The sequence below is a fragment of the Rhineura floridana genome, chromosome 21 (assembly GCF_030035675.1).
Source record: "Rhineura floridana isolate rRhiFlo1 chromosome 21, rRhiFlo1.hap2, whole genome shotgun sequence".
NCBI lineage: Eukaryota > Metazoa > Chordata > Lepidosauria > Squamata > Rhineuridae > Rhineura > Rhineura floridana.
Window position 1 is genome coordinate 16995787 of NC_084500.1, and position 25465 is coordinate 17021251.

Below are 25465 nucleotides of genomic sequence, written 5' to 3' on the forward strand. Positions count from 1 at the left end.
GGGAACAACCCACTTGGCCTTGGCTCCGACTCAGACAGGAAAAGAAAAATGTACAAGCGTATCTTCCCGTCTGTTGCGTTCCCAGAGGGAAGAGGCAGCATGCAACACAGACATAGCAAAGAGAAACACTCGCCGGCTTCTTCCAGATCCAGAGCGCAAATAGGCATTCCGTGCTAACACGCGCTCTAGGAATTGCATCCCCAGATGAGGGATGGGTGGTGGGGAAATTCGACTCCGTTGGCATTTAAAGGGCAGCCTACTCAATCCGCACTTTCTCGAATGAATACGAGGACCGAAATACAGCCATCCATCGAAATGTTCACTTCTCCAAATTTTGCAACACAGCTCTTCAGCCAAGAAATGTGTACGAAAAATGCATATGCCAGGGTAGCGTGTGCATTTAAAAACAAAATGCATGTATTCATGAAAAGAATATACTAAAATGCATTATATGGCTCTGCAAAACTGTGTATCTTCGGCAAAATTGCAGACAAACAGGTGCACGTTAGGAGAAATTCGCATTAAAACGCTGATGAATTTGGACGCACGCTTCTTTAAAAAAATGGCAAACTGATGTAAAAATTTGGGGAACTGAAATTAAAAGTGGAAAAATCCCAGATCCTAAAAAACAAAACTGAAGCAACTTGGGGCACATCCAGATGTTTTGTGGATGCGATTCAAGTGCATGGGGAAATTTAGGTCTGCGCTACTGAAGTAGATTTAATTGCTCTGCTGCCCAAGTGCGACAAATCCACTTCAAAAAAGAAACAGACTTTCTGCGGATACAAAAGTGATGCAGAAACCCATCAAAAAGTGTGGAACGGACAGATGGCTAAATGGGAAGGTGTACAAACACCCCGCCAGCAAATCAGGATGAATGCAAACATGGCAAACAAATCAGAACAAATGCTCAATAAAAACCGGCTATAATCTAAGCTTTCTGCAAGCAAATCAGGACGAGCACTCAATAAATAGGTAATCTGGAGGAGCCCTTGGACCTCAGCAGCTGACTCTCAGCTGCCCACTAAGAAACGCTGACTAAGAGGCAGGGTGGCACACATTCTGCCATTGCAAATTGGAAGTGCGGGGTTTCGAATTGGGCACAAGGCTCGGCTTCCTTAAAATCAACTGAAAAGGAAAACAGCCCCCCCCAAGGTTCTAGTCCTTATTACAAAAAAAATGCTTTGGAGAGAAAGAAAAATGAGGGCGCTTGGCAACAAGCGGAGGCAGTGGAGTTCATATCTGTATCCCACCCTTCCTGCATTGAGTTCAGGATGACTTATGTGGAATTCCCCGTACTTTATCCTCACAATCACCCTGAGAAGAAGGTTGGGCCGAATGCATGCAACTGCCCAAGAGCACCTAGTTAGCTTCATGACTGAGCAAGAGAGGGAATGTGAACTCTTATCTCCCTAGCCAAAAATCTAACCAATTTGGGGACCTGCAGCTCTCCTGATGTTGCTGCACTATAACTCCCATCATCCCTGACTATTGGTCATGCCAGCTGCTGGGAATTGGAGTCCAACAACATCTGGAGGGCGGAAGGTTGGCAAACGCTGTCCTAGACTTCCAAAAACAGCCACCGTTCTCCCCCCTGCTGCCGTTTAGTTTCAAGACAGCACCGAACAAACAGAGGCGGATTGCGTCACAGTGTTTCTTTAACATTCTGAACTTGACATTGTTGGCGCGGCTCAGCTTTCAAAGCTTGGCAGCTTCTCTTCTGGCAGTACACATGACCCAAATGTTTGCAAGAAGGGGAAGAAGAAGATTCCCGCCAGCGCAGAGTGTTTGACAGCCGGGTCATTATCCTCTTTGCTCCCATTTTCCAGACGAGGAAAACCGAAGCCGAGATGCTGTCGAGCGCAGCAGGGCTTGAGCCGGGACACCCTGGGGAGACAAGGTGTTTGCTCCCAGCACTAGCAGGAGTGCTGGCAATTCTAGCCAAAAGGCTTGCATAAAAACCCATAATCCCCTTGGCCAGAGGGTGTCACGTGACAACCACCAGCATGGATATAAGTTCTTACTACAGCCAGTCTGAGCAACTCAGCTCTGGGGAAAGACATTGAAGTTCCCCTCTGCACCTTCAAGGCCTGGTGACTTACAAAGCACCTATAAGCCCTCTAGCCTTATGGAGGGCCCATCCGTTGTTGTTATATGCCTTCAAGTCAATTACGACTTACGGCAACCCTATGACCTTTTTTGAACACAGTAGGGCCCCACTTATACGGCTGCAGCATTGCATCTGAGCGCATGGATATTAATGCAACCGATGATCGGTTTAGGAAATTATATTGGTTTTTAGGTGGTATTTCTGTCGCGGATTTGCAAATCCGTACTAGTTTGCAATGTCATATGGACGATGGCAAACTAATGAAGACACAAAGGTATAACATTGCAGATTATACAGTCGTATGGATGGGCCCGGATACACTGACTTGCTCAAGCCCAACCTCAATACCCTACGCTCAGCTCATGAGCTAAGCGCTAAACCACACCCGCCCTCATGACTCTGCACATCAGGAAGAACTAGCAGGGCTGAAGAACTGGGAACAGGATCCAGCATCCTCAGTTTTAAGAAGCTCAGCTTTTTTTTTTTTAAAGTCAAGTTGCTAGTCCTTAAGGCTGCGTAGATAGCTTTGAAAGGGACACTCTGGCCATAAGAGACAAATCTGGTGCACCAGGCTTGGACTGAGACAACTCGGGTTCAAATGCCCACAAAGCCGGGGCTGCAGAATCTTTTTCAGCGCTAGGGCCGCATTCCGTCATGAGCAACTGTCCAGGGCCAAAGTAGTCCAAAGGTTTCTAAACACACACACACCTACCTGTCTCTCTATCTAGGTAGACAAGAGCCAGGAAAAATCACTCAAGGAAAACACAGAGCATGATTCGTCACGTGTTTGGCTTGCAGAGGGGGCGTGGCCTACAGAGAGGCCCAAGGGCCAGCTAGAGAAGCCTCGAGGGCCATATTTGGCCCTGAGATTCCCCACTGGCCAGTCTTGGTCAACCAACCATTCCCAAGCCTAACCTACATTGCGGGGTTGGCAGGAGGTTTTGATGGTGGTTTTTTTTTGTCATTCTGATGTGCAGTAGAGTGGCTAGAAGCTTAGTTTTACTTAACACTTATATCCTACTTTTGCATTAATAATAATAATAATAATAATCAGGAAGGTAAAGCACAACACACCCTCTAGAGCAGCGACTCACGCAGAGACAGAAGACCGCCTCCTCTGTTGGGTGCTTATTTGGAGAGGTATGTGTGTAGCACAGGAACCTTTAATAACTCAAATTAATTTAATTTCTCACAGCACATCAGGATGGCAACTTGGAAATGGCTGCTTTATGTGATTTACACCTCGCAACTCTAATTTACCACGTCAAGAGGATAGTGGTGTTAAAGCAAATAAAAGCAAACTATTAAGGCATCTTTCCCTTCTGAGAGCAGGTGGTTGCTGTTTTAATTTGAAAACTTGCTCCAGGATCCTCAGAAGAGGCTTCTTTAATATCGAGCGACCAGCAATACAACATTTCATTACAGTTGAAAAATCAGCTAGAAGCCAGAGGATTCTAAAGTCAACCAATTTTTTTAAAAAACTTGGTGACGAGAGAATAAAGTTCTTAAGAGAGAATGCTGCCCTTTGTCACGGGGAGTCAGAATTTTAAGTTTATTTTGGTTTTATTTTTTTATTATTTAGATGTGCATAAATCTTTCCCTTGTAAGCGTGATTTGCCAAGGAAATCCAACATTCTAAGTTTGCTCACGTCATAGTTTATTTGGGTCCACAGCTGATGTCTCCTTCTGCTACCTTGCCCTACTTTTGTATGGTTAAAGATTCTTTTCTAGTTGTCAAATGACTGGAGAACATAGAAATGCATCTGATCTTTAAACTGTTTTGAACGTTGCATTTTGCATTGCGGTCACTCGCCCTGGGACCTTGCGCTGAACGATAACAATCTGATGTTGGCGGTACCAGACGGCTCGTGCAAAAATGGCTTAATCATTTACTTGAGGGTCCCCATTCCAGGTCAGATGGCACAGACTCCGGGCCTGGTTTTCCTCCCACCCACGCCGTGCAATTACCTTCAGCAACGATTATGCCAGTGGAAGAAACCTTAGCAACCTGGACAAACAGCCCCTTGGTTGCCATGGCAAGGTAGCAACAACAGCCAAGGAGGGAAGATAAAAGGGCAGGCCGGAAGGTGCCTGATCAATGGCTTTTGCACAGGCGTGGGAGGGATGGTGGTTACTTATTAGAGTTCCTGGCGGGGAGGTGCAGACAGGGATTTGGGGAAGGATTTGCATCAGTTTGCATTTTAATGTGAGCTAACCTAATTTGCATTTCCGGAAAACAATACGTGATCCAAGACACAGCTACCAAAAATGCATGCTAGCTAAAATAGCATCCAAAACTGCACCACGTTAGGGGAAACGGCTTGTAAAAATGCATTCGTCTAAATTGCACTTTCAAAGGAAACCAGCCGAGAGGCCCGTGTGTGTGTGACAGCACCCGCGCGAGAGGTTCAGTGTCTGTTAATCTGATGGCAAAGCACTCCGATATTGCAATAATTTAAAAATAATTAAAATTGCTTGCTCTAATACAAACTCAGGTGATGGGTGTCGACAGAAATTAAGCTAAAACTGAGCCATTGAGGTATAAGATGATGATATTGGCATGCTTGGGGAAACCCTGAAGTCTGCTGACCAATTAAAAAAAGATTACTACTACGCAGTGGAGTCTGTTCCCTTAACTTAGGGCAAATGGGGCGCTGCCCTACCAAGCACAATCTATTCTCAGCCAGCCTGCACCTGCCAGCCTTCTTGTCTACAACCAGCCCAGGGGGTGGCCCTGGCTGTCAGCTTCCTCCTCCTGTGTTGCCCCTTGTAGAACTCGACAGAGATGAGGACGGGGACAAAATTAGCTGGCTCTGCCTGCCGCTGGCCCGGGCTCCACCTAAGGGCTCCCTGCCTTCTGACCCACCTGTCCCAGTGGGCGCCAGCCACCATTGCCCAAGACCCATCGGATGATCGATGATCTGACTCCGAATAAGCGAGCATCATACACTGATCCAGAAGCATCCACAGCTCAGTGGTGAAGAGCAGGATTTGCACGGGAAAAGGCCCCAGGTTCACTCCCCGGCCCCTCCAGTTATAAAACAAGGGAACCTCCTCCCTTCAGGATTCCAATCTAAGAAGACACAGCACAAGAGGAAAACGGACAGGGCAGGAGGAGGATAACGGACAGCAGAATAAATAAATAAGCGCATAGCAAAAACTAATGCCGAGCCCACTCTCCAAGTGCTGATCTTTATGAATCCTGTACTTTCCACACGCGTGGCAGAGGCGTCAGCTGGCTTCACCTACTGTTCAGGCTCCCTGATTTCCACCCCACCAGTCCCAATGGGCACCAGCCACCACAGCTACTATGGGGACACCTTGACCTCCTTTCTCAATAGTACCCAGGAGGAGGGCATGGCTTGCCGGGACCCTGAACAGGAGCACTCCTGACGCAAGTCAAAGCCACACTGCAACATTTTGTTGCAGATCCCTCTTTTTCCTAGTCTCAGAGCTGCAATTCGGCATGCAAGGGCAAATTTCACTCGCATGCATCAACACCGCCAATCTTCTCTCTCTCGCGCTCCCTCAACCTCTGCAACCCCAAGGCAGCGCGACAGAGCTGCACGCAGTGAAGCACTCGAGTCTCACATCACGACCTGCGGAGGCTGAATGGCTCGCAGCTGGAGGAGGCCGAGGGAGGGGGCAGAAGTCAATTAGCAGCAATTGCCAATTAGGAAGTGAGCTCCGGGCATCGCAGATTGCTACCCCAGGAAGCAGGCTCCACAGTCACTTACGGGGGGGGGAAGAGCTCAATGGCTAGAGCATCTGTCTTGCATGCAGAAGGTTCAGTCTCCGGCATCTCCAGGTAAGGCTGGAAAAGATCCTCTGCCTGAAAGCTTGGAGAGCGTCTGCCAGTCAGGGTAGGCAATACTGAGTTAGATGGACTAGTGGGTCTGTCTCCGTACAAGGTAGCTTCCCATGTTCAGAAACGGTGGGCTAGGCATCGCAAAAGGGCTTTTACATCACAGGAAGACCATGCCCCCTTGAACAAAAGCTCCACCCCCCCCAAAGACTAGGAAACTTCAGCCCTAAACCCTCCGAAGCACTGAAATGACGGGAACATGTCTGGATTCCTCCTCCACTGTTGGCAGGAGTAAGCCTCTCAGTGCCAGTTCCTGGATATTGCAAGTGGGGAGCGTGCTGTTGCGCTGAGGTCCCAGGCGATGGTCTGAAGGCACATGAGGCTAGCACCCTGCTGAAGCTAAGCAGGGTCAGGTCTGGTCAGTGCCTGGATGGCAGACCGCCTGGGAACCATATGTAAGCCGCCTCGGGTTTCAACCATGAAAAGAAAGGCGGGGTATAAAAGTAATCAATAAATAAAATAAATCATCCTAGCAGCCATTCATCGCTTTACCCTCCATGAGTTTGTTTAAGCCACTTTAAGGGCCATTCAAGTGGGTGGCCACTGCTGTTTCTTGTGGGAGCAAATTCCATCGTTTCACTATGTGCTGCTGTGTAGAAAAGCCCGCCCTTTTGTCTGTCCCGAATCTTCCAGGCCAGTGAGAGTTTCAGTCCAAACCATCTGGACGGTACCAGGTTGGCAAAGGCTGGCATATGGCCATGCATGACTGTTATTTCCTTTGCTGATTTTTTTTTAATGCAGCCTTGCAAGGAAGCCCACAAAAGTTACTAGCCTGCAAAAAAAAAGTTTACTAGCCTGCTCTGGACTGACTGCGATCCTCCTGTGAAGCCCGCTACATTTCTAAGCTGGGTGCAGAGGAGAGACATCTTTCCCTCTCTCCCGTCAGACCGCTCACCTACATGCAATCCCTTGTTGCCTCCGGCTACCAGGCTAGTGCTTAAATACAAGGCTGCTGTACATGGTCTAAAATGACTTGACCGTTATTTGACTGGTCAGTTGACTCAGACCCGTAAATGCCGTACAGTGTCAGGGGCCCTTCCTTTTTTCGATCATGTCTGGGTCTTAAGAGATGCCATTTTTAATTATTCACAAAGCCCTGGATGTAATGTCCCTCTGGGATGTTGTTGGAGGGGGAAGGAGGGAAGAGGAATAGCCACCATAGGCAAGGGATGGATGAGAATTTCAATTTTTTTCTGCATTTTAATGAGAAGCTACCTAAGCTGCACTTCCCGAACCAAGACGCAAAGCAAACACAGCTACCCTTTCAAATTTGCCCTTCTTTGAGTTTTGCAGTGCAGCTCTCCCCCCTAAATAATATATACAAAAATTTGTTATATTAGGGGAATATGTTCATCAAAATGCTTACATTGGTGATAACATAAAAAATGCACTGTATTGGGGAAAACTCCTTGTGAAAATGTGCATGTTAGTCAAGTCTGCATACAAAATTGCTTTTATTAGAAGGGCTGATGAATTTCCATGCGGGTTGTTTTTTTTGTAAAACAAATTGCAAACCGACATGGAAATCCAGAGCAGTGGATTTTAGATTGGAAAAATGAGAGAACTGAAATGGACAGATTCCTTGTTCTCTGCTCCAGGCCACCCTGTTCCAATCGCGGTACTGCCACCACTGCTGGGGCTCTCAAACACCACAGAGAGGGGCGGGCAGGGCCAGCACCAGCTTGCCGTAGGCCCTTCAGTACCAGATGGTTGGGGTGTGTGTTGTCTCCTGGGCCACCGTGCTGACGTGGCACCACAGGACATTGTGTGGCCAGCCCGCACCAGCAGCAGGGGGGTGCCCGGGAGGGTGGTTACTGCTCTGTGCTCCATATCAGCATCGGGTCACAGGGCACATGCTCCATGACCCCATGCAATCACGGATTGTGGAGCAACAGCTACACCCAGCCCCAGCAGAAGGGGCCCCTCTCAGCATCATGGGCCCCTTGGCCAGTGCCCAACCTGGCCACCCACTGGCGCTGGGCCTGGGGGCAGGGGACCTCCACAAGAGGGCACCATTCGGAGGGTCCCTTCTAACTCAGAGGCGGTCTTCAGCTACATGTATTATTGAGCACTGCTACGTTCAACCCTTTCATGCTTCTAAAAACTTCCGCCACCAGAAGTTTGTGAAACACCGGTCAGCCCGGGGAGTGGAATGGATGAGGGTAGGGATGGCCAAGAAATTTGATTCAGTTCACATTCTAAGCCAAATCTATCAAATCCACACTTTCTGAAACAATTTGAGAACGGAAACACAGCCGTCCTTTGAAATTTGCACTTATTTGAATTTTGCAATGCAGTTTACCCATCAATTTTTATAAAAATCCATATATAGGGGAAATGTGCATACAAATGAATATATGTGTGAAAATAACATACAAAAATGCATTATGTCACAAGACGCTGCTTGCAAAAATGTGTACACGCGTCAAAACTACCAACAAAAATGTGTTTATTAGCAGAAACCCACAATAAAATGCTTAAGAATTTTCACGAGGATTTAAAAAAAAAAAAAAAATCGCTGCTGAGATGTGGATAACTGAATTTACCGTTGGGAAAAACCAGCCCGAAACTGACAGATCTTTCCATCCCTAGGAGAGGTGCTCTCTCCTAGATTCAAATGCCCGCTCCCCTCAACCACAAAAAAAAGCAAGCGGCGAACTTTGCAAGCCATTTCTTTGGGAAGCCCGCGCCCGGTCTCAAAGGCGCCTGCGCATAACAGCACAACATAAATGGGTCCCCCCCCTCCTTACCAACTGCCGGGAATCCTCAACAGGTTTACAAGGCGCAGGAGTGCCGGTTCCCGGGGACTTTGGCTCACAAGGAACTTAAAAGAAGAAGAATTTTTAAAGTACACATGCCCAATTCCTTGCAAGAATCAAGGGAGGAGGAAGAGAGAGAGTGAAGTCTTTTAAAAAGAGAGAGAGAGACAGGAATAAGGGCTAGTGTCAGGCAAAGTTTAAAACAGCAGAAAAAATATTTTTTTAAAAAGCACATATTGTTAGGTTTAAACTCACTGTGTCCTTGTTGGGCTGCGGGCAGCAGGGGGCCTGGAGCCAGGCGTTTTAACGAGGAGAGACCCTCCTCCTCTGAACAGCAGCCACAGTGGCCCAGCATTAGGTGTGCTCCAGACAACTGGGTATTACTCAGACCTTAAATAAACAAGGTGCCGGCAGCCAGCAGACCGTGCGAGTGGGTGGGAGAGAAAGCCTGGCCTGGAATTCCAGAGGAGAAGACTGCAGCTGGCCTTCTGAGAGATGAAGGGACCAGCCAAGGCAGTGGAACTGGCTGGCCACTTTTTCCTCTTGCAGAGGCTGGGAAGAAGGGGGGGAGGGCCAGTCCCGGCTAGATCCAGGAAGAGGCAAGAGGAGGGGGGGAGATAGGACCAGGAGGGGGGGTGATCAGCCTGAGCTGCTCTTAGCAGTTTTCTTCCTTTGCACAAAAGCAGATGCAGCCAAGTGGAGCAGAGGAAATCCAAGCAATTTTGGGGAGGACCAGGCCTTTTTTAAAAAAAGAGAAATTCAAGTATTATTTTTGTATTTATTTATTTGATTTATATCCCGCCCTTCCTCCCAGTAGGAGCCCAGGGCGGCAAACAAAAGCACTAAAAACACTCTAGAACATCATAAAAACTTATGAAAACAAAACATCTTTTAAAAAAGCTTTAAAAACATATCAAAAAGCAAAACCAACACAGAGGCAGACTGGGATAAGGTCTCTACTTAAAAGGCTTGTAAAGGCAAAGTAGATGGCTGCAAGGCTGGCCCAGATTCGCATCAACACTTAGGACGCTTCCAGACATGTTTCTTGAGCATTCATCCTGATTTGTTTGCAGGGAAATTAGATGGCGCCGGCTAGTTAAGCAATGTTTGTTCCGGTTTGTTTGTAGGGAGGCCAGATGATGTTAAGAAATTACATTCTGTTCACACCTCAAGGCGAACCCACCTAATTTGCACTTTAACCGAAATGCAACCATCCTTCAAAACCAGCAATTCTCCAAATTTTGCAGCCAAGTAACGTGGACAAAAATGTATACATAGGGTAAAGCGTGCATGTAAAAAAATGTGTATGTTAGTGACATGACATACAAAAAACATTGTATTAGGGGAAATTGCTTTGCAAAAATGTGTATATTAGGGGAAATTACATACAAACGTGTATATTAGAAGAAATTCAACCCGCTTACGGAACATTCATCCCAATTCGTTTGCAGGGTAGTTATACAAATACTACCTAAAGTATTACGCCACACTTTCCAGAGCATTTTCCAATCCTTACCGCAAAATAGTCCAGTCTTTTGGAGAAATTGGTTTGTTCTGCAAGACCTCCCAATCAACTATAACTGCACAGCCTGGATTTGTCGGTATGTAACTGAATCCTACTTGAAAACAGCAATGGTCTGGAATTGCCCTTAGAAAGTCACCATTTCCTTTTCCTTCAAATGCCCCATGAAGACCAGATATTTTGTAACCTTCGCTTGATTACCTTGCACAATGCTTACCACGAATGCTCAGTGAATAGGTTGTCTAGAGGGGCCCAAAAAGTTACATTCATGATTTTAAAAGTTCCCATTTTCAGGATACTCTGCACATGCCCAGAGATACTTGCTAGTTTTACAAAACAACTTTCCTAAAGGAGGAAAGACGCACTGAACTACTCCCCACGAGATTATTATTTTTGAAAAAAAAGATGTTCCAATTTGCCTCACCTGCTACGCAAAAACAGTTTCCGCAAAGCAGAAAACCCTGTACATGTTCAGAGTTGCTCAGTTTGGTTTTTTTTTGGAAAGGGGGTTGGCGAAAAGAGAGATATTTTTGCTCAGGGAAAGGGCCCTTAAAGGTATTCACATACATCTTTGGAGGTGTCATCTTTTTTTTAAAAAAAACGGATAGCTAATGATCAAGCTTGACCAAGATACAGCAGAGGAAAGTTTTGGGAGAGTGCGCTTGGGAAGCAGTAAGTGTCAGCAGGGTGGAGATATTTTCTTGAGCCAGAAATCATTTTCCTTCCACGGTTTCCAGCCCACCCTCCACGGTTATTCCTGGTTTCCTGTGCACCTCATAGGTCCTCATCCTTTCCCATCTCCCTTTCCTGAATAAAAAAGCTGCCTCCAGTTTTTAATATCCACTCACATTTTTAATAAAACAGCTGACAAGTTACACAGGTTTCTGCACTCTTAAAAATAGTCCTTTGGGGTTTTACCTAGATTTAAATGCATCTGTCTTCTTTGTGAAGCTATCCAATATCTCTCTGCCTTACAGAATCCGCATGAGACATGGCAAAGTCAAACAATTTGTAGTTAACGCTCTCCGGTTGTTACATCGGAAGAACATAACAAGAGCTCTACCGGATCAGGTCAAAGGAGGCCCATCTAATCCAGCATCCTGTTCTCCTTAGGGATGGGATCCGTTGGCCAGGGCCTGTTCGAAAACTTTCCATCAACCTAACAGGCCGGCGTCAATTCGACTTCGTCCTTTATCTGCTAGTCGCTGCTTTTACCGATCAGTGAGGGGTTTTCGCTCAGGGAAAAAAAATCAGTCTTGTAAAAAGGAAATATCAATATTTCAAAGGGAATATCGATAAATTGTCATTCTTAAGATCAATATATTAGAGGTGGGTTTTTTTTTAAAGTCCGTCTTCAAAAAGAGCCACAGAAATTCGCTGCAATAAAATCCAATCCTCAACAACAGAGAATAAAGCGAGTTAATGGAAAATTCGGGACCAAATCCAAATCAGGCAGAATTCCAGTTCTCATAGTGGCTAACCAAGGAGCTAACCGGGTGCAACAGCATTCTCCTCACTTGCAAGGCCAGATTAAGGTGGTTGGGGGCCCTGGTGCTCCTGCCACCCCCTCGCCCAGGTCTCCCCTTCTAAAAAACACCACACTCAGTTATGTCCATTGTGAAACATGACAACCCAAGCTGGTAACATTTGCCTTTCTGCTCTTGCAAACATCCTGGGTTGTTGGGTTTTTTTTTTAAGGTGCACGCACACAGGTACTCAAATATCTGCATGAAGGCATGCAACAGAAAAAGGGGGTGGAGGGATCAAGGGGAACTACCCCTTCAAAAATAACCCCCTCACCTCCCGATCTGGATACACCTCTAAGCTACACCCACTGCTGTGGACAGCGACGGAATAGCAATCCATGCCTGAAATAAACAAGAGGGTATGGGCACCAATGAGCCAAACACGGACACAACCAAAAATCTGCTTTTTGTATGACTCGCTTGCAATATATAGGCCCCCATCTGGAAACACCCTAATTGTTTGGGAGGAACATCTTGGGAATAAACAAATGGTGTCAACGCCAGAGAAAAAGGCTAGTGCGGGTACACTCTCAAAGAAGAAGAACATACATATTTGCCCATCTAGCTCAATACTGTGTAGTCTCTGACTGGCAGCAGCTCTTTGGGGTCTCAGGCACGAGAAGGATGTTTCCCATAACCTGCTTCCTGGTCCTTTTAGCTGGAGATTAAACCTGGGACCTTCTGCATGCTCAAATCAGGGCTCCAGTGCCAAGCTGAAATCTGTCCCTACCACACAGGCTCTCAACTTTAAACTTGGGGGGAGGCAAATAAAGGAACTGCAAGGGGGAGAACAGGCAGAAAGGGGGAGAAATAGTGTCCTCCCTGAGGTCTTTCAAGCACCTAGATCGGGGCACTCATCTCCAAACACCATTCTCCCAAGTCCCAAACTATCAGGGTTTGGCAAGCAGGTGTCAAACACTTGGACTGGGAACACTGATCTCCAATATCCAATTCCCAAACCATCAGGGTTCAGCAAGCAGCAACAGTAATTTGTTTCCTCGGGAAGGTGAATTACATTTCAAGATCACCCAACATTTTTTTCCTCTCTACACACGCCCGACAGCAGCAGGAGGAAGGCCGTAACGTCATCAAGAAATAAAAAGGATGGCAGAACAAGGTTCCCTCTGTTACAGGTGTCAGGCCTGTTGCTTTCAGCTGACTCCAGGCCAGAACCGCCGGTTGCCATGGCAGCCTACATCTCTGAAGCACTCCCCATCTCTAATGCTGGTGCGCTGCCTGGCAGAGTTATGGAAATGGATGTTTTAAGTGAACACTGTGGCCCTCTCTGGCATCAGAGATAAGGCAGTTAGGGTAATCAGCAGACTAATTTTTTTTTAAGGATTAGGATGTGTTAAATCCAGCCTAAGAAAGAAAAAAGGAGTGTGGCTCGCCTCACAATATTACGTTTCTGACAAATCTTTTGGTCTATTGCCATGGCTTAAGAGAGAGGGAACATCTCTCATTATGGCTAAGAGGCCAATTCATGATTAAACTCTTAATTTGCTTTAGCCGCGTTAGCTCTGCCCCTCCCTCGCTGAGAACCTATCATTAAGATTCAAAAGATGGCCTGGGGCTTGATCCTTCAAGATAGCAACCCTTATCTGAGGCTGAGCCCTCAGGGAAGTGGCAGCACCGATGAAAGAATGATTTAAACTGTGTTTAGCACAGGGGGGAGGAGAGCCTGGCTGGGAGTCCAGAGGCTGCGAGTTCAAATCCCCGCTCGTGTCTCTTGGGTGTCAAGGGCCAGCTAAAGATCACCCCCACAGCGAGTGGCTCAGGGGTTACGTGCCTGCCACCTGTGCAGCTGTGGGCAAGCTGCATAGTCCCAAGGAGCCCAGTTGCCCCCCAGCTGGCAGTTGCGGAGAAGGAAGGGGCTGGCTTGTGCAGCTAGCTGAGCAGGCCCTAGCCAGCTGGGGAGGACTAGCCTCAGAGGGAGGCAAGGGGAAAACCCCTCTGAATACCCCTTACTATGAACACCCTAGTCATAGGGTCGCCATAAGTCAGGATCGACTTGAAGGCAGGCCATTTCCATTTAGAAGGTTTTCAATTGCAATTGGGTGTTGGAACGTTTTCAGCTGTTTCTAGCATGCTTTTCTTTCTCTTGTTAAATTGGTTTGTTTGCACTTGCCTCTCTGGACTCCTTCGGGAAGAAGGGCAGGATATAAATTCAATTAGTCATCATCATCATCATCATCCTGTGTCGGAGTATACCACTTAAGACCACAGCTGGGGGCCAGAAGAATGGAGTGATCCATGGGAGGGGGAGTCAAATTCCTGCATAACATGTCAGGAAGAAGGTTTGAGTAGAATTCTTCCTCTCTCTTCCCCCCCCGCCTCGAAAAATCTATTTTTAAAACATATCACATCTATATAGTGCAATTGTATTTTATATAGGAGCTGCAGTCACAATGGTACAGACAGAGGTAGGGTTGGGCAAATCTGTCAATTTCAGTTTGAATGAATGAATAGAATTTCAGTTTGAATGAATAAATACAGAATGAATGACAGAATGAACAGAATGAATGTTTTGCACCTCCTCACATCATCTGAAACCAATGTTTTGTTTTCTTTTTAAATTAAAGTTGTGATCCTTCTAGGAATGTGGAAGAAATTAAATTCAGATTGCTTTTCAAGCCTGATCTATCGAATTTGCACTTTCCAAAACTATATCAGAACCAACACACAGCTATCCTTCAAAAGCTGCACTTAATCAAATTTTGCAATGCAGTTTGCTAACCAAGCAGTGTTTACAAACATGCATACATTAGGGGAAAGTGTGCACGAAACTGGATACATCAGTGAAAATACCATACAGAAAAGCATTATATTAGGGAAAGTTGCTTACAAAAATGTGTACCTTAGTCAAAACTGCAGACAAACAATGTGCTTATTCAGAGAAATTTGAACTAAAATGCTGAAGAATTTCCATGAGGATTTAAAAAAAATATTTTGTAAATTTCTACAGAAATCTGGAGAAATTAATTTAAGACAGTTTCTCCACACCCTCAGCTGCCTCTCCCTGCATACTGCAATAATCAAGCAGTTTTGCATGCACGTGTCAACCAGCTTTAATGCATGCAAGCTGGCATGCAAGTTAACATCCACTCTTACTTCCTACAAAATCCCTTTTCTGGGAAGTACAACAAGCCCCTCCGCTCCCATATCCTGCTGTAACTAACAGTACAATCCTGTGAAACTCACTGGGTGACCTTGGGGCAGTCACTGTCTCTTAGTCACCTACCCCACAGGGTTGTTGGGAGGATAAAATGCAGAGGGGCAAGACCATATGCACCATCTTGAGATCCTTGGAGGAAAGGTGGGGTGTAAATACAAGAACACCACAATCCACCCTATATGCACCTACTCAGAGCAGACGCAAATCCAACAGACATTAGTAGGGCTTACTCACAGGTAAGTGGGTATAGGGTCACAGTTTTAGCCTGTAATTTAAGCCTTAGTATATGCAACTGGAAACAGTCACATATTGCTGCCTGCCTCTGCTTCCTTCCTGTTTCCCCAGGGTGAAATTTCAGATTGGAATCTTCTCGGGGCATAGACCTATCATCTTATACCTGACAAAACTCTATGCATGCTGAAATAACTGCATTTTATTTTAAGGTTTATATTCCAACATTCAGTGCCAGGAGCTCAAAGTGGCACGCACCATTCTCCCCATTTCATCCTCACAACTACCCTGCAAGGTAGGCTAAGAATAAGATCCTTCACGTTGTGCTTTGGATGCCTATCCATGCCTTTTCCCTGCCACGCCGAATCTTCCAGCCCACTCATTGCTGGACTCCAAATCGAGGGTAGAGAGGAACTCCAAACAATAACCCCCCTGTGACGTCCTCCCCTGGTTCTCCCTGTCAGGTTCCCACCTGCTTGTGGCTACTGCCTTTCACTAGGCACCACCAGGGATACCACCAGTCCAGACCGTCCTTTATATGGTTTCTCACTCCGCTCTAGCACAGATCTCACTAGATCCCCCTGCTAGGCAGCACCACCAGTCACATCCTATAACCAATACTCCCAGAGACTTTACTTGAGTCTCTCTCTAGCTGGTTACTTTTGTGACTGCGTGCTTATGCTGTTCCCAACCCCCTTGTATCTTTATAGATAACGCATACAACTCTGGATACTTGAATTGTTATTATTCCTCCCTTCACCGCTGCCACCATTAGATACTGTTTCTGTTCAGCCTTGGTAATTACCTTGCCCTCCCTTCTGGTATGTATATCCCCCAGCCAAGGATCAGGCCTTTGGTAAACCAAATAAGTATTTATTAAATATCAGAAATAACAAGATTAGTTTTAGAATGTTTCACAAGCGTATGGTTTCATCTATTCCTGTTTTGTACTTGACTTATTATTAATCAGAACTCCAACTCCCTCTTTCTCCACACTCCTGACCTCCCCCCTCAAACACCTCATTCTCCACCCTACTAACATCCATCCACCCAGATTCAACTGTCATTCTTCCATTTATACTCCCAGCCATTCAAACGCTCAGCCAATCATCCAGCATTCTACTGCTCATGTACTCCCCCCCCCTTTCACTCCACTTACCATATGTCTTCTATATAAACAGCACTTACCATATTTACCCTAGAAGCAGGAACATCACAGGCTTCCACATGATTTTGGATAGCTTTAACAGAGCATGAGGCTATCGGTGGCTGCTAGCCATGATCCCTATTCCCTCCCCCACTGTCAGAGGCAGTATGTCTTTGAATATCAGTTGCTGCGGATCACAAGTCAGGGGCGTCCTCTTACGCTCAGGTCCTGCTTGCGGGCTTCCCATCGGGTCATCTGTTCAGCCACTGTGAGAACAGGCTGCTGGACTAGATGGGCCTTTGGCCTAATCCACCAGGGATCTTTTGATGTTCATAGAGTCACAGAATTGGAAGGGGTCTATAAGGTCATCAAGTCCAACCCCCTGCTCAGTGAAGGAATCCAAATTAAAGCATCCCCAACAGGAGGCTATCCAGCTGCCTCCTGAATGCCTCCAGTGTTGGAGGCAGATTCTAGAGCCAAGCGATTCAGGTATTTGCAGGTAAAGCCAGGAGTTGCTTTTCTGCTGGGTCAATCTTGGAGCATCCTATTATCATCATCATCCTGCAGAGTTTTTTTTTTTTTTTAATGAAGCGACATGTTCTGTTTCTGTACTTGGGCTGGGTATGTTAAATATGTGGATGAACCATTTGCCAGCTGTTGCCTTAGCTTTCCAATCTATGCCCACATGAATGGGCTTGCCTTGAATGACAGGCGTATATGACACCCGGCGCAGGTGATAGCTCTGGGGTGCATTGATAGACAGGAAGTTGACAATAAATCTTCTAAGAGTTGCAGCTCTAAAAAAGTTGGGTGTTGTGCAGAGCACATGCTTTGCATGTTATATAAAGCCTTGGATTCAATCCCTGGCACGTCTGCCATGGAGCACCTGCCCTAAAGCAGAGGCATCTGAGGCCTGTTCTAGGGTGTATAGTTGGTTCAGGTGAGCAGAGGTGCTGGCTTGGCATTTTGTGCTCTGCTGTCACCTCGTGTGAGCTGCGTATGTCCCCATAGCACACTCCCCCAGGCTTCCCTGCGGATTGCAAGGAAAGCTTCAATTGCAATAAGGCAAAGGTCTCTCTTCGGCAAAACCGGGGCCGGAGCTCTTGTTTTGTATGCAGACAGCCTCTGGTTCAGTCATCTCCAGTTAAAAGAATCAGATAGGAGGTGATTGCGAGGTGGGAGATCCTTCATCTGATAACCTGAACATTAGCGAGCTAGATGGGACCCATGATTTGACTCTGAACAAAATAACTTCCTTATGTTCCTTTTATTATTTTTTTTGGAGGGTGGGGCATATTTATAATTTCCCCTTCCTCCTAAGCAGCTCAGTGTGTGATGTACAGCAAACATCTGAACACCATAGCAAAAGCAGCATTGTTGGATGTTTTCTTGAGGAATCTCCTGATAAGGTTCTGAGGATCACCAAGATTCTTTGGAGCCCCGATTGAAAACCACCAAGTCAGGGCTTTGCTGGGTGGATGAGTTAGTTTAGATACTGCTTAGAGATGCAAATAATTATGCGGTGCATCAGTGCCTTAAAATAAATAAAATAAAATACTGTGTTTAGCAAGTTATACACTTCTTCCTATTTGTTTGAAGCAATTTACAATTAAAAAACCAAAGCCTTTAAATACTAAATAGAGGAAAGGAGCACATCATCATTTCAAAAAGGCTGGAGTCAGAATGCCACAACCGGAAGGAGAGCCATTAGCATGGCTCTAGGAACTTCTGCTCCAGCGCTAGCAGAGGTTGTCATGCAGCATAACTCCATGGTATATTGGGGGTTGCATTTTGGTGATGAGAATCAATGAATAAGACACATATAGGGTGTAGCATATAAATTCCAATGGGCTGTAAAAAAAGGTAAGAAAGTCTTGAGAGAGAGATAGCTTGTGGGAATGGAAGAGCCTCTCTGGGTTTGGGGTCATTTCCCTCGTGTGATGCTCTTCCGCTAAGTTGAAAAGAGACCCTGCGGTGAGCGAGTTGTTTTCTCGGAGCAGGATGGCCCCCGTTGAATCTTATCCAGGTAAAAGTAAGCTAGGAAACTGAGATACCCAAATGGGAGCTCCTTCCCCAGCAAACCGACTTTCACCGATTCTCCCATCCAACTTTGGCACTTTTTTGCTCATGCTGCGGACTGATCTTGAACCTCAACCTCTTACATCAGGATGGGGAATGTTGGCGGCCCTCCAGATATTGGTGGACTCCCATCGCCATCAATGGCCGTTGACCATACTGATGGGAGTGGACATCCCTGTGTCTCCTTTTAATTTCTTGCTGTGTGTCCGTCTGCCTCTCTCTTTTCCTTAACCTGTCCCCCATTTTTCATTATTTCCCCCTTTTCTTACTCTTTTTTCTAAAAAACAAGCAACAAACTCCCTATGTGAAAGAAGAAAGAGACAGAAAATGGTGCTTGTGTGATGTGCTTTAGGTTGGCCATGACCCAGGTTTTTTGTTTTGTTGTCCTGACCCACTAGTTGTAGACCTGTGCATCAAGAGGGCTCTCAGGGGGCTCCTTCAATAACTAAATGCATTCCCTTCTCTTTAGGGGAAGAGCCACAGCTCAGTGGTAGAGCATCTGATTTGAATGCAGAAAGTCCTAGGTTCAATCCCCAGCATCATTAGATAGGGCTGGGAGAGATCCCCCCCTGTCTGAAACCCTGGGGAGCTGCTGCCAATCAGCATAGACAATACTAGCTAGATGGACCAACAGGACTGAGTGAATAGAAGGCAGTTTGGTACCTTCCTACCAAGAGCTCCTTACCGCACATGAAATGACCATAACCCTGTTAATAGTATACCATGAGTAGAGACAAGGCTTCACGTGACCTTTTACGCATTTCTCCCCTTGGGGAGAAAGTAGATGAGGAGAATTTGTCACACACACCCTCACATAACACTAGAACTCGGGGCCATCCAATAAAGGTGAACGTTGGGCAGAAAGTACTTCTGCACATAGGACATTATTCATCTATGGGCTTTGTGACGTCTTTCCCTGGTTCTCCCTGTCAGGTTCCCACCTACTTGTGGCTACTGCCTTTCACTAGGCACCACCAGGGATACCACCAGTCCGGACCGTCCTTTATATGGTTTCTCACTTCGCTCTAGCACAGATCTCACTAGATCCCCCTGCTAGGCAGCACCACCAGTCACATCCTATAACCAATACTCCCAGAGACTTTGCCTGAGTCTCTCTCTAGCTGGTTACTTTTGTGACTGCGTGCTTATGCTGTTCCCAACCCCCTTGTCTCTTTATAGATAACGCATACAACTCTGGATACTTGAATTGTTATTATTCCTCCCTTCACCGCTGCCACCATTAGATACTGTTTCTGTTCAGCCTTGGTAATTACCTTGCCCTCCCTTCTGGTATGTATATCCCCCAGCCAAGGATCAGGCCTTTGGTAAACCAAATAAGTATTTATTAAATATCAGAAATAACAAGATTAGTTTTAGAATGTTTCACAAGCGTATGGTTTCATCTATTCCTGTTTTGTACTTGACTTATTATTAATCAGAACTCCAACTCCCTCTTTCTCCACACTCCTGACCTCCCCGCTCAAACACCTTCTTCTCCACCCTACTAACACCCACCCAGATTCAACTGTCATTCTTCCATTTATACTCCCAGCCATTCAAACGCTCAGCCAATCATCCAGCATTCTACTGCTCATGTACTCCCCCCTCCTCTTTCACTCCACTTACCATATGTCTTCTATATAAACAGCACTTACCATATGTACACTATAAGCAGGAACATCACACACAAACCCCCCCCCCCCGGTTTTGCAACCCAAACCTTGTTCGCTTCCTCGCCTGTTGACCTGCGTCCTTTTCCGCGTGTCTCAGCTGACCTCTAGCAGCAGCTGCAGGCGTTAAATGCAAAGGAGGACCGCGTCAGCCCCGGACGGCAACCAATCAGAAAGCGCGCAAAGGAGAACACGGGTCCCGGGGAGGGGAGGTGCGCGTGAGGCTTTTGCAGCTGTTGCGTGATCCAAATCCGCATTAAAAAGCGCGTTTTGCAAATTTGCAACATTCCACTTTCTTCACCTGCGCAAAAGGAGCGAGCGGTCGGTCGCTTTGTTCAAGCGCCAGCTCCTGGGTTTAACAAAGATCTTCTATTTCTGAGTAAAAATGCTTAGGAATAGATTTAGGCTTCCCAAACGATTGCGGGAGGCCGGAGAGAATACCCTGATTTGCTCCTGTGTCTTAAATATCAGCTTGATCCGCGGGAAGCATCAGGTGAAGTTCTTCAGGGCACGGAGGTAAGCATGATCGGTAGTGTGCTGGCAAATTCAGAAGTGCAGGGTCCCTTCATGATAGCCACACCAGGCCCCCTCACAGCCACAACCATTTCCCACTTTCATCTCTTTTGCTCTCCAAGTCCACTCTCAACTACAATAGACATCCTTAGGAGCCAATTAGCATAAAAGAGAAGGCTGCGTGTTAGCTATTGAGAAGAGGGATCAAGACAAGTCTAATGGAACCTTAACAGATACTGGAGGTAGGACTAAGAAATTAAGGTTGATATAGTTATGAGAATACTCAGGGTAAATTTAATAAAACATATAAAAAATACAATAAAAAGGAATATAAAAGGTATAACATACAAAAGTCAAACAATGACAAACATGACACTATGACTTTCAAAAGTATGTAACTAAAACAGTATATATCATGAAGAATGTATCTGGCGTGTACAAATTTTGTTCAAATGGTCCGTTTCTTTTATAGAGAAAAGAGAAATATATTTTTAAATACATTTAAAGAAGTGAATGTCATATTTCTTTGGATATCGTTATATTCAATTTTTGTTGAAGTCATATTAGCAATTCCTTTGGTTATCGCATTATATTCAATTTCTGTTCAAAGTCATATCAGTAGCCATTGAAAACGACAACTGTCGAAACGCGTCTGGCTGGACTTTTTTAAACAAAAAATATATTTCTCTTTTCTATATAAAACGTATGGGGTGAATGCAGAGCTTGGAAAAGTTGCTTTTTTTGAACTACAACTCCCATCAGCCCAACCCACTGGCCATGCTGGCTGGGGCTGATGGGAGTTGTAGTTCAAAAAAAGCAACTTTTCCAAGCTCTGTCTCAGCGTCCCCAGAAGGGAGGGGGCGTCTTTTCACCCCGCCCTGGGTGAAAAAGAGGAAGCCACAACTGGAGGGGCGGGGGCGCAAGCGAGCCAGGGCCAAATGTAGGGATGGGGACTACTTCCCCCCCCCCAGGCCTGCGAGGCGGATGGAGCCCGACGGCGCCTTCGCCGTTGCCTTGGAGACGCGTCCACAGAGCGAGCGAGCGAGGGCGGAGCGTCGGGGCTGGCGGAGAGGCTCCGTCGCAGCGCAGGAGCAGCTGCTGAACGAGGGGAGGGGGGGGGAAGGAGAGGAAGCCCCTCCCCCGCCTCAGCATGCCTGTAATTCGAGGGGGAGGGGGGGCGATTCTCGGGGGCGCCGTTTTTGGCGGGAGAAATAGGCGGGCAGTTGCTGAGGAGAAAGTGGGGAACTCATGGGAGAGGGGCGCTCATGAAAAGCAGAGCTTTTCTGAGGGGAAAGTGGTCGCCTAACGGGGGTGGGATGCGGCGTAGTGAAAAAGGAGGGTTTCCTGAGGAGAAATGGGTGGCGGTGGAAATGCAGGGCTTTCCTGAGAAGAAATCAGTGAATTAAAAGGGGGGGGACTTTAATAAAAGACGGGGGTTTTCTAAAGAGAAAGTGGTCAATTAATGGGGGGGAATGGGAGGGGACGAAAAAGTTGGGCTTTCCTGAGGAGAAAAGTCAGCTTTCCTGAAGAATATAAATCACACGAAAGAATGAAATGACACTGAGGCGCAGTTAATTGGAGGGAAGAGGAAAGGGAGGGTTACTGAGTCAGGAACCGCAATCCGTTAGTAAGTTTGTTATGTGCCTTCAAGTCGGCGACCCTATGAAGCATTGACTGGCAGACAACACCTTGACATTTAAACTGGTCTAAGGTACTAGATGTCAAGGGTATTACACTGATAGCCCACCTTTTCCTCCAAGGGTGGCGTACACAGTTCTCTCCCCCCCCCCAATTACATTCTCACAACAACCCTGCGAGGCAAGTTAGACTAAGACAGCGGCTGGCCCAGAGCGAACCCAGTGAGCTTCATGGCTAAGTGAGGATTTGAATCCGGTTCTCATTCCAACGCCCCGCATCTGCTCCTGTCTCTCTTAGGCTCAGCAGCAGCCCACAAAGGAACAAGAGACGCCGCCCGGCAAGATGGAGGTGTGCCGGCCAGACCTAGCCTCTGAGGGAGAGGGGGCCAAGGCCAACAAGCCGCCGGCGAAGGAGCCCCCTCACACGCCTCAGACTTCGCGCAAGAAGAAAGCAAGCAAGAAGAAGAAAAAGAAGGCAGTTCAGGAGAATGGTGGGTCACTCCACAGCCTTTTGTGTCGGTGGGCTCCCAATTGTGGGCTTACCCGGAGGCAGTGCCTCTGAGCTGCCGTTTTAAAATGCCCCGCTGTGCTCCCGACACAGCATGGCTGGAAATGTACAACGGTTTGCACAACCACCTGCTCAAGCATCGGGCACCGGGTATAAGTGGTCAGTGGCCCCTGCCAGGACATTGGGCCCAAGCTGTTGGTTGAGGGCGACAGGAGCTGATGACAGGCCTGATGGCAATAGCGAGAAAAAACAACAACCCTGTAAACCAGGAGTGGAATCTGTAGCCTTCCAGGTGTTGGACTGCATCATATGAAAACAGTACCTGGAGACCAGTAATATCTGGAAGGCCACAGGTTCCCCCACCCTTGCAGTAAAATGTCGCTTTAGTGCAATTGTAGGGTTAGTAGTGAATTTTGTGCATGAGAAGGTCAGAGCCCTGTTCAAAATGGACGTAAAGACCTTCTTTGTACTGGGTGTGCGAGGGATCCTAAATGTTTGGTTTATTTAACTAGCCTTCACGGCAGGAAATGTCTCTGCAGGAAGGGAGGGAAAGGTGGTGGTGGTCTGCTTTCTTGGTGAAACAAACACTTGTTTAAAAATTGGACTCCAGTTCCGTACTGGGCAGGTGATTGATAACGCTAGACAGAGTTGAGACTGTTCTAAAGTTTAAGCCTATGTTCTTCGGCAGTATAAGCTGTAGGGGGCAGGAGACATTCGTCAATTACCACTCAGTTTCAGAAGCAAGATGTGGAAACATTTTGTGTTTAGGAATTATGGTGACTGAAAAAGACATTAAAACCATTTAGTAGCTAAAGCAATTACAAAAAACAAAGCCGTTGTTAGTTACCGCCCATGCTATAAATAAGCTTGGTCTGCTGCGTGTACATCTTTCCAGGCACAGATATTTTAACATACTAAGTTAAAGAGAAGGCCCATAGCTCAATGACGGAGCATCTGCTTTGTATGCAGAAGGTCCCAGATTCAATCCCTGGCATCTCCAGGGAGGGCTGGAATGGCCCACCTGAAACCCTGTAGAGGTGCTACCAAGTCAGTGTCGGCAATTCTGAGCTAGACAGACCACTGGTCCGACTCGGTATAAGGTATCTTTATACGTTCCTCCATGCTTGTAGTCTAAAATGGCTCAGGCTCCTCTCTCTGATGCCATTATTTTGAAGCAGGAAAACATGCCAGCAAAAGCAAGAAGCACTCCATCTTTGTGACATCACCCCTCGAACTCCTTCATCGCCAAAGCGGTGGCGGAGTGCCCCAAGGTGACACCTCAAAGGCAACCCCAGGTGAAGCAGCAAGAGGCCCTCTCTCCAATTCTACTTCCACCATTTCGTTCTTGGCCGAAGGAGACTCTGAGCTGCCCAACGAGAGCCTTCGCTGGGATGGGATCCTGGATGATCCCACGGCGGAAAAGGAACGGCTGTGGATCTATAGGCTGAACAGAAGGAGACGCTACAGGGCACATATCCAGCAAAACCTACCGGCAGAGCCATCCTTCGCTCTTAAGCATTTGCCACAACTTGGTGCACCTGCGCATGTGAACGGAGAGCACTTGCTATGCAAGAGCAAGTCCTCCACTACCACTTCTGTGGCCAACAAAGACCAAAGCAGGCTGAATTCCAAGATCCTCACTAAAGCCTCAAAGAGGCAGTCAGCATTGATGCCAAGTATTTCTCAGGAAATTGTATAAAAAAAATCTTCCTAACAGTTGTTTTGCTTCCTTTTTTGAAAAAAAGCAAAGGGACTTGATGTGGTAACCAGTATCCTTGAAGCTCATGGGATTATTAATACTTTCATCAGGTTACCCAATGGCTATTTGCATATTATGATTTTCAGTATGAAAAGTTCTGTATGAGTAACTAGAAAATTGTCTGACTGCATCTGCCTAACCTTCCATGGAAATTAAATGTGGGGGTCAGGGGAAGAGAGAAATCCACATGCAGGGATAACTCCAAAGTCCTGAGTATTTCAGACACACCAGACGTCAAGTTGGTTGCATACTGAACACAGTGTACATTAATTAACACAGATGTAGCTTTATTCCAGCACAGCAACACTAAAATACTACCAAGTACTAAGGGCACTTATTACACCTTGTATACAGCAAGGAACTTTTTTGTCTGTGCTGTTTGCTTTGCCACCTTTCTCAGAATTAAACCATCGCTTCTCTGCTTTGCACCAGCATCTTCCCATGCAGTTGACTAAGAGAGCATGAAGGATGCCACCTTTTCAGGTCTGTGGGGAGGTAGAGCAACGGGACAATAAAAATATCTACCCTGAACTTTGGACTTCCTGTTACTGTGTGGTGGATAACCTTTTCCAGGCGGATGGCAACATTCGCTTTCTAGGCAGCCTCTCGGGCCACATGCCCGAGGAGGGTGGGGCCAGAGGGAAAAGTGGTTGGAGCAGCACATGGAAATTTTACCTTTGTACATTAGGATAGTTTCTGCTTACCCGCTTCTGTGTATTTGTTGAGCCCCAGCTTCCCCAGGAGGAGCAGGGAGAGGAGCCAGAGGTGGATGAGGTTTTCGAGGGCATTGAGGGAGGGGATGTAGTTGACAGCCTGCCAGTTCCCATGGACAACCCTCCCACCAACGCAGAGCTCACTCCACCTACAAGCGCCCCAACAGAGCCGTTTGGGGATGACCTCGCGCACGCACCAACGCCACCCCCCCAGGACTTCCCGCCTGGCACTTCAAACATTGCCCCGCCAG

General features: G+C 46.7%; 2 protein-coding genes across 9 annotated transcripts in view; one reads left to right on the plus strand and one right to left on the minus strand.

Annotated features, from left to right (window-relative positions):
- RPH3AL (rabphilin 3A like (without C2 domains)) overlaps positions 1-20223 on the minus strand; it is a 54579-nt gene extending 34356 nt beyond the window's left edge. For 2 of the 6 annotated variants that reach the window (XM_061605319.1, XM_061605320.1), the window contains exons 1-2: positions 8990-9246; positions 8726-8799 (exon numbers count right to left, since the gene is read on the minus strand). The gene's annotated coding sequence lies outside the window, so the exon portion shown is untranslated. Of the gene's footprint in view, positions 1-8725; positions 8800-8989; positions 9248-20134 lie in introns of those variants that run through there. The other 4 variants (XM_061605322.1, XM_061605324.1, XM_061605318.1 and 1 more) reach the window with 4 other exon arrangements.
- Positions 20224-20290: 67 nt separating this feature from the next.
- Positions 20291-25032, plus strand: LIAT1 (ligand of ATE1). 3 transcript variants are annotated; one of them, XM_061605325.1, is made up of 3 exons: positions 20291-20600; positions 22533-22725; positions 23918-25032. In XM_061605325.1, the coding sequence occupies exons 2-3, from the start codon at positions 22578-22580 to the stop codon at positions 24439-24441; spliced, it is 672 nt and encodes a 223-aa protein (XP_061461309.1). In that variant the 5' UTR covers positions 20291-20600; positions 22533-22577; the 3' UTR covers positions 24442-25032. The 3 variants fall into 3 exon arrangements, with proteins under 3 accessions (XP_061461309.1, XP_061461311.1, XP_061461310.1); XM_061605327.1 differs by having other exon boundaries at positions 20298-20600; positions 23921-25032; XM_061605326.1 differs by lacking the exon at positions 20291-20600 and adding an exon at positions 20778-20839.
- The last annotated feature ends 433 nt before the right edge of the window (positions 25033-25465 follow it).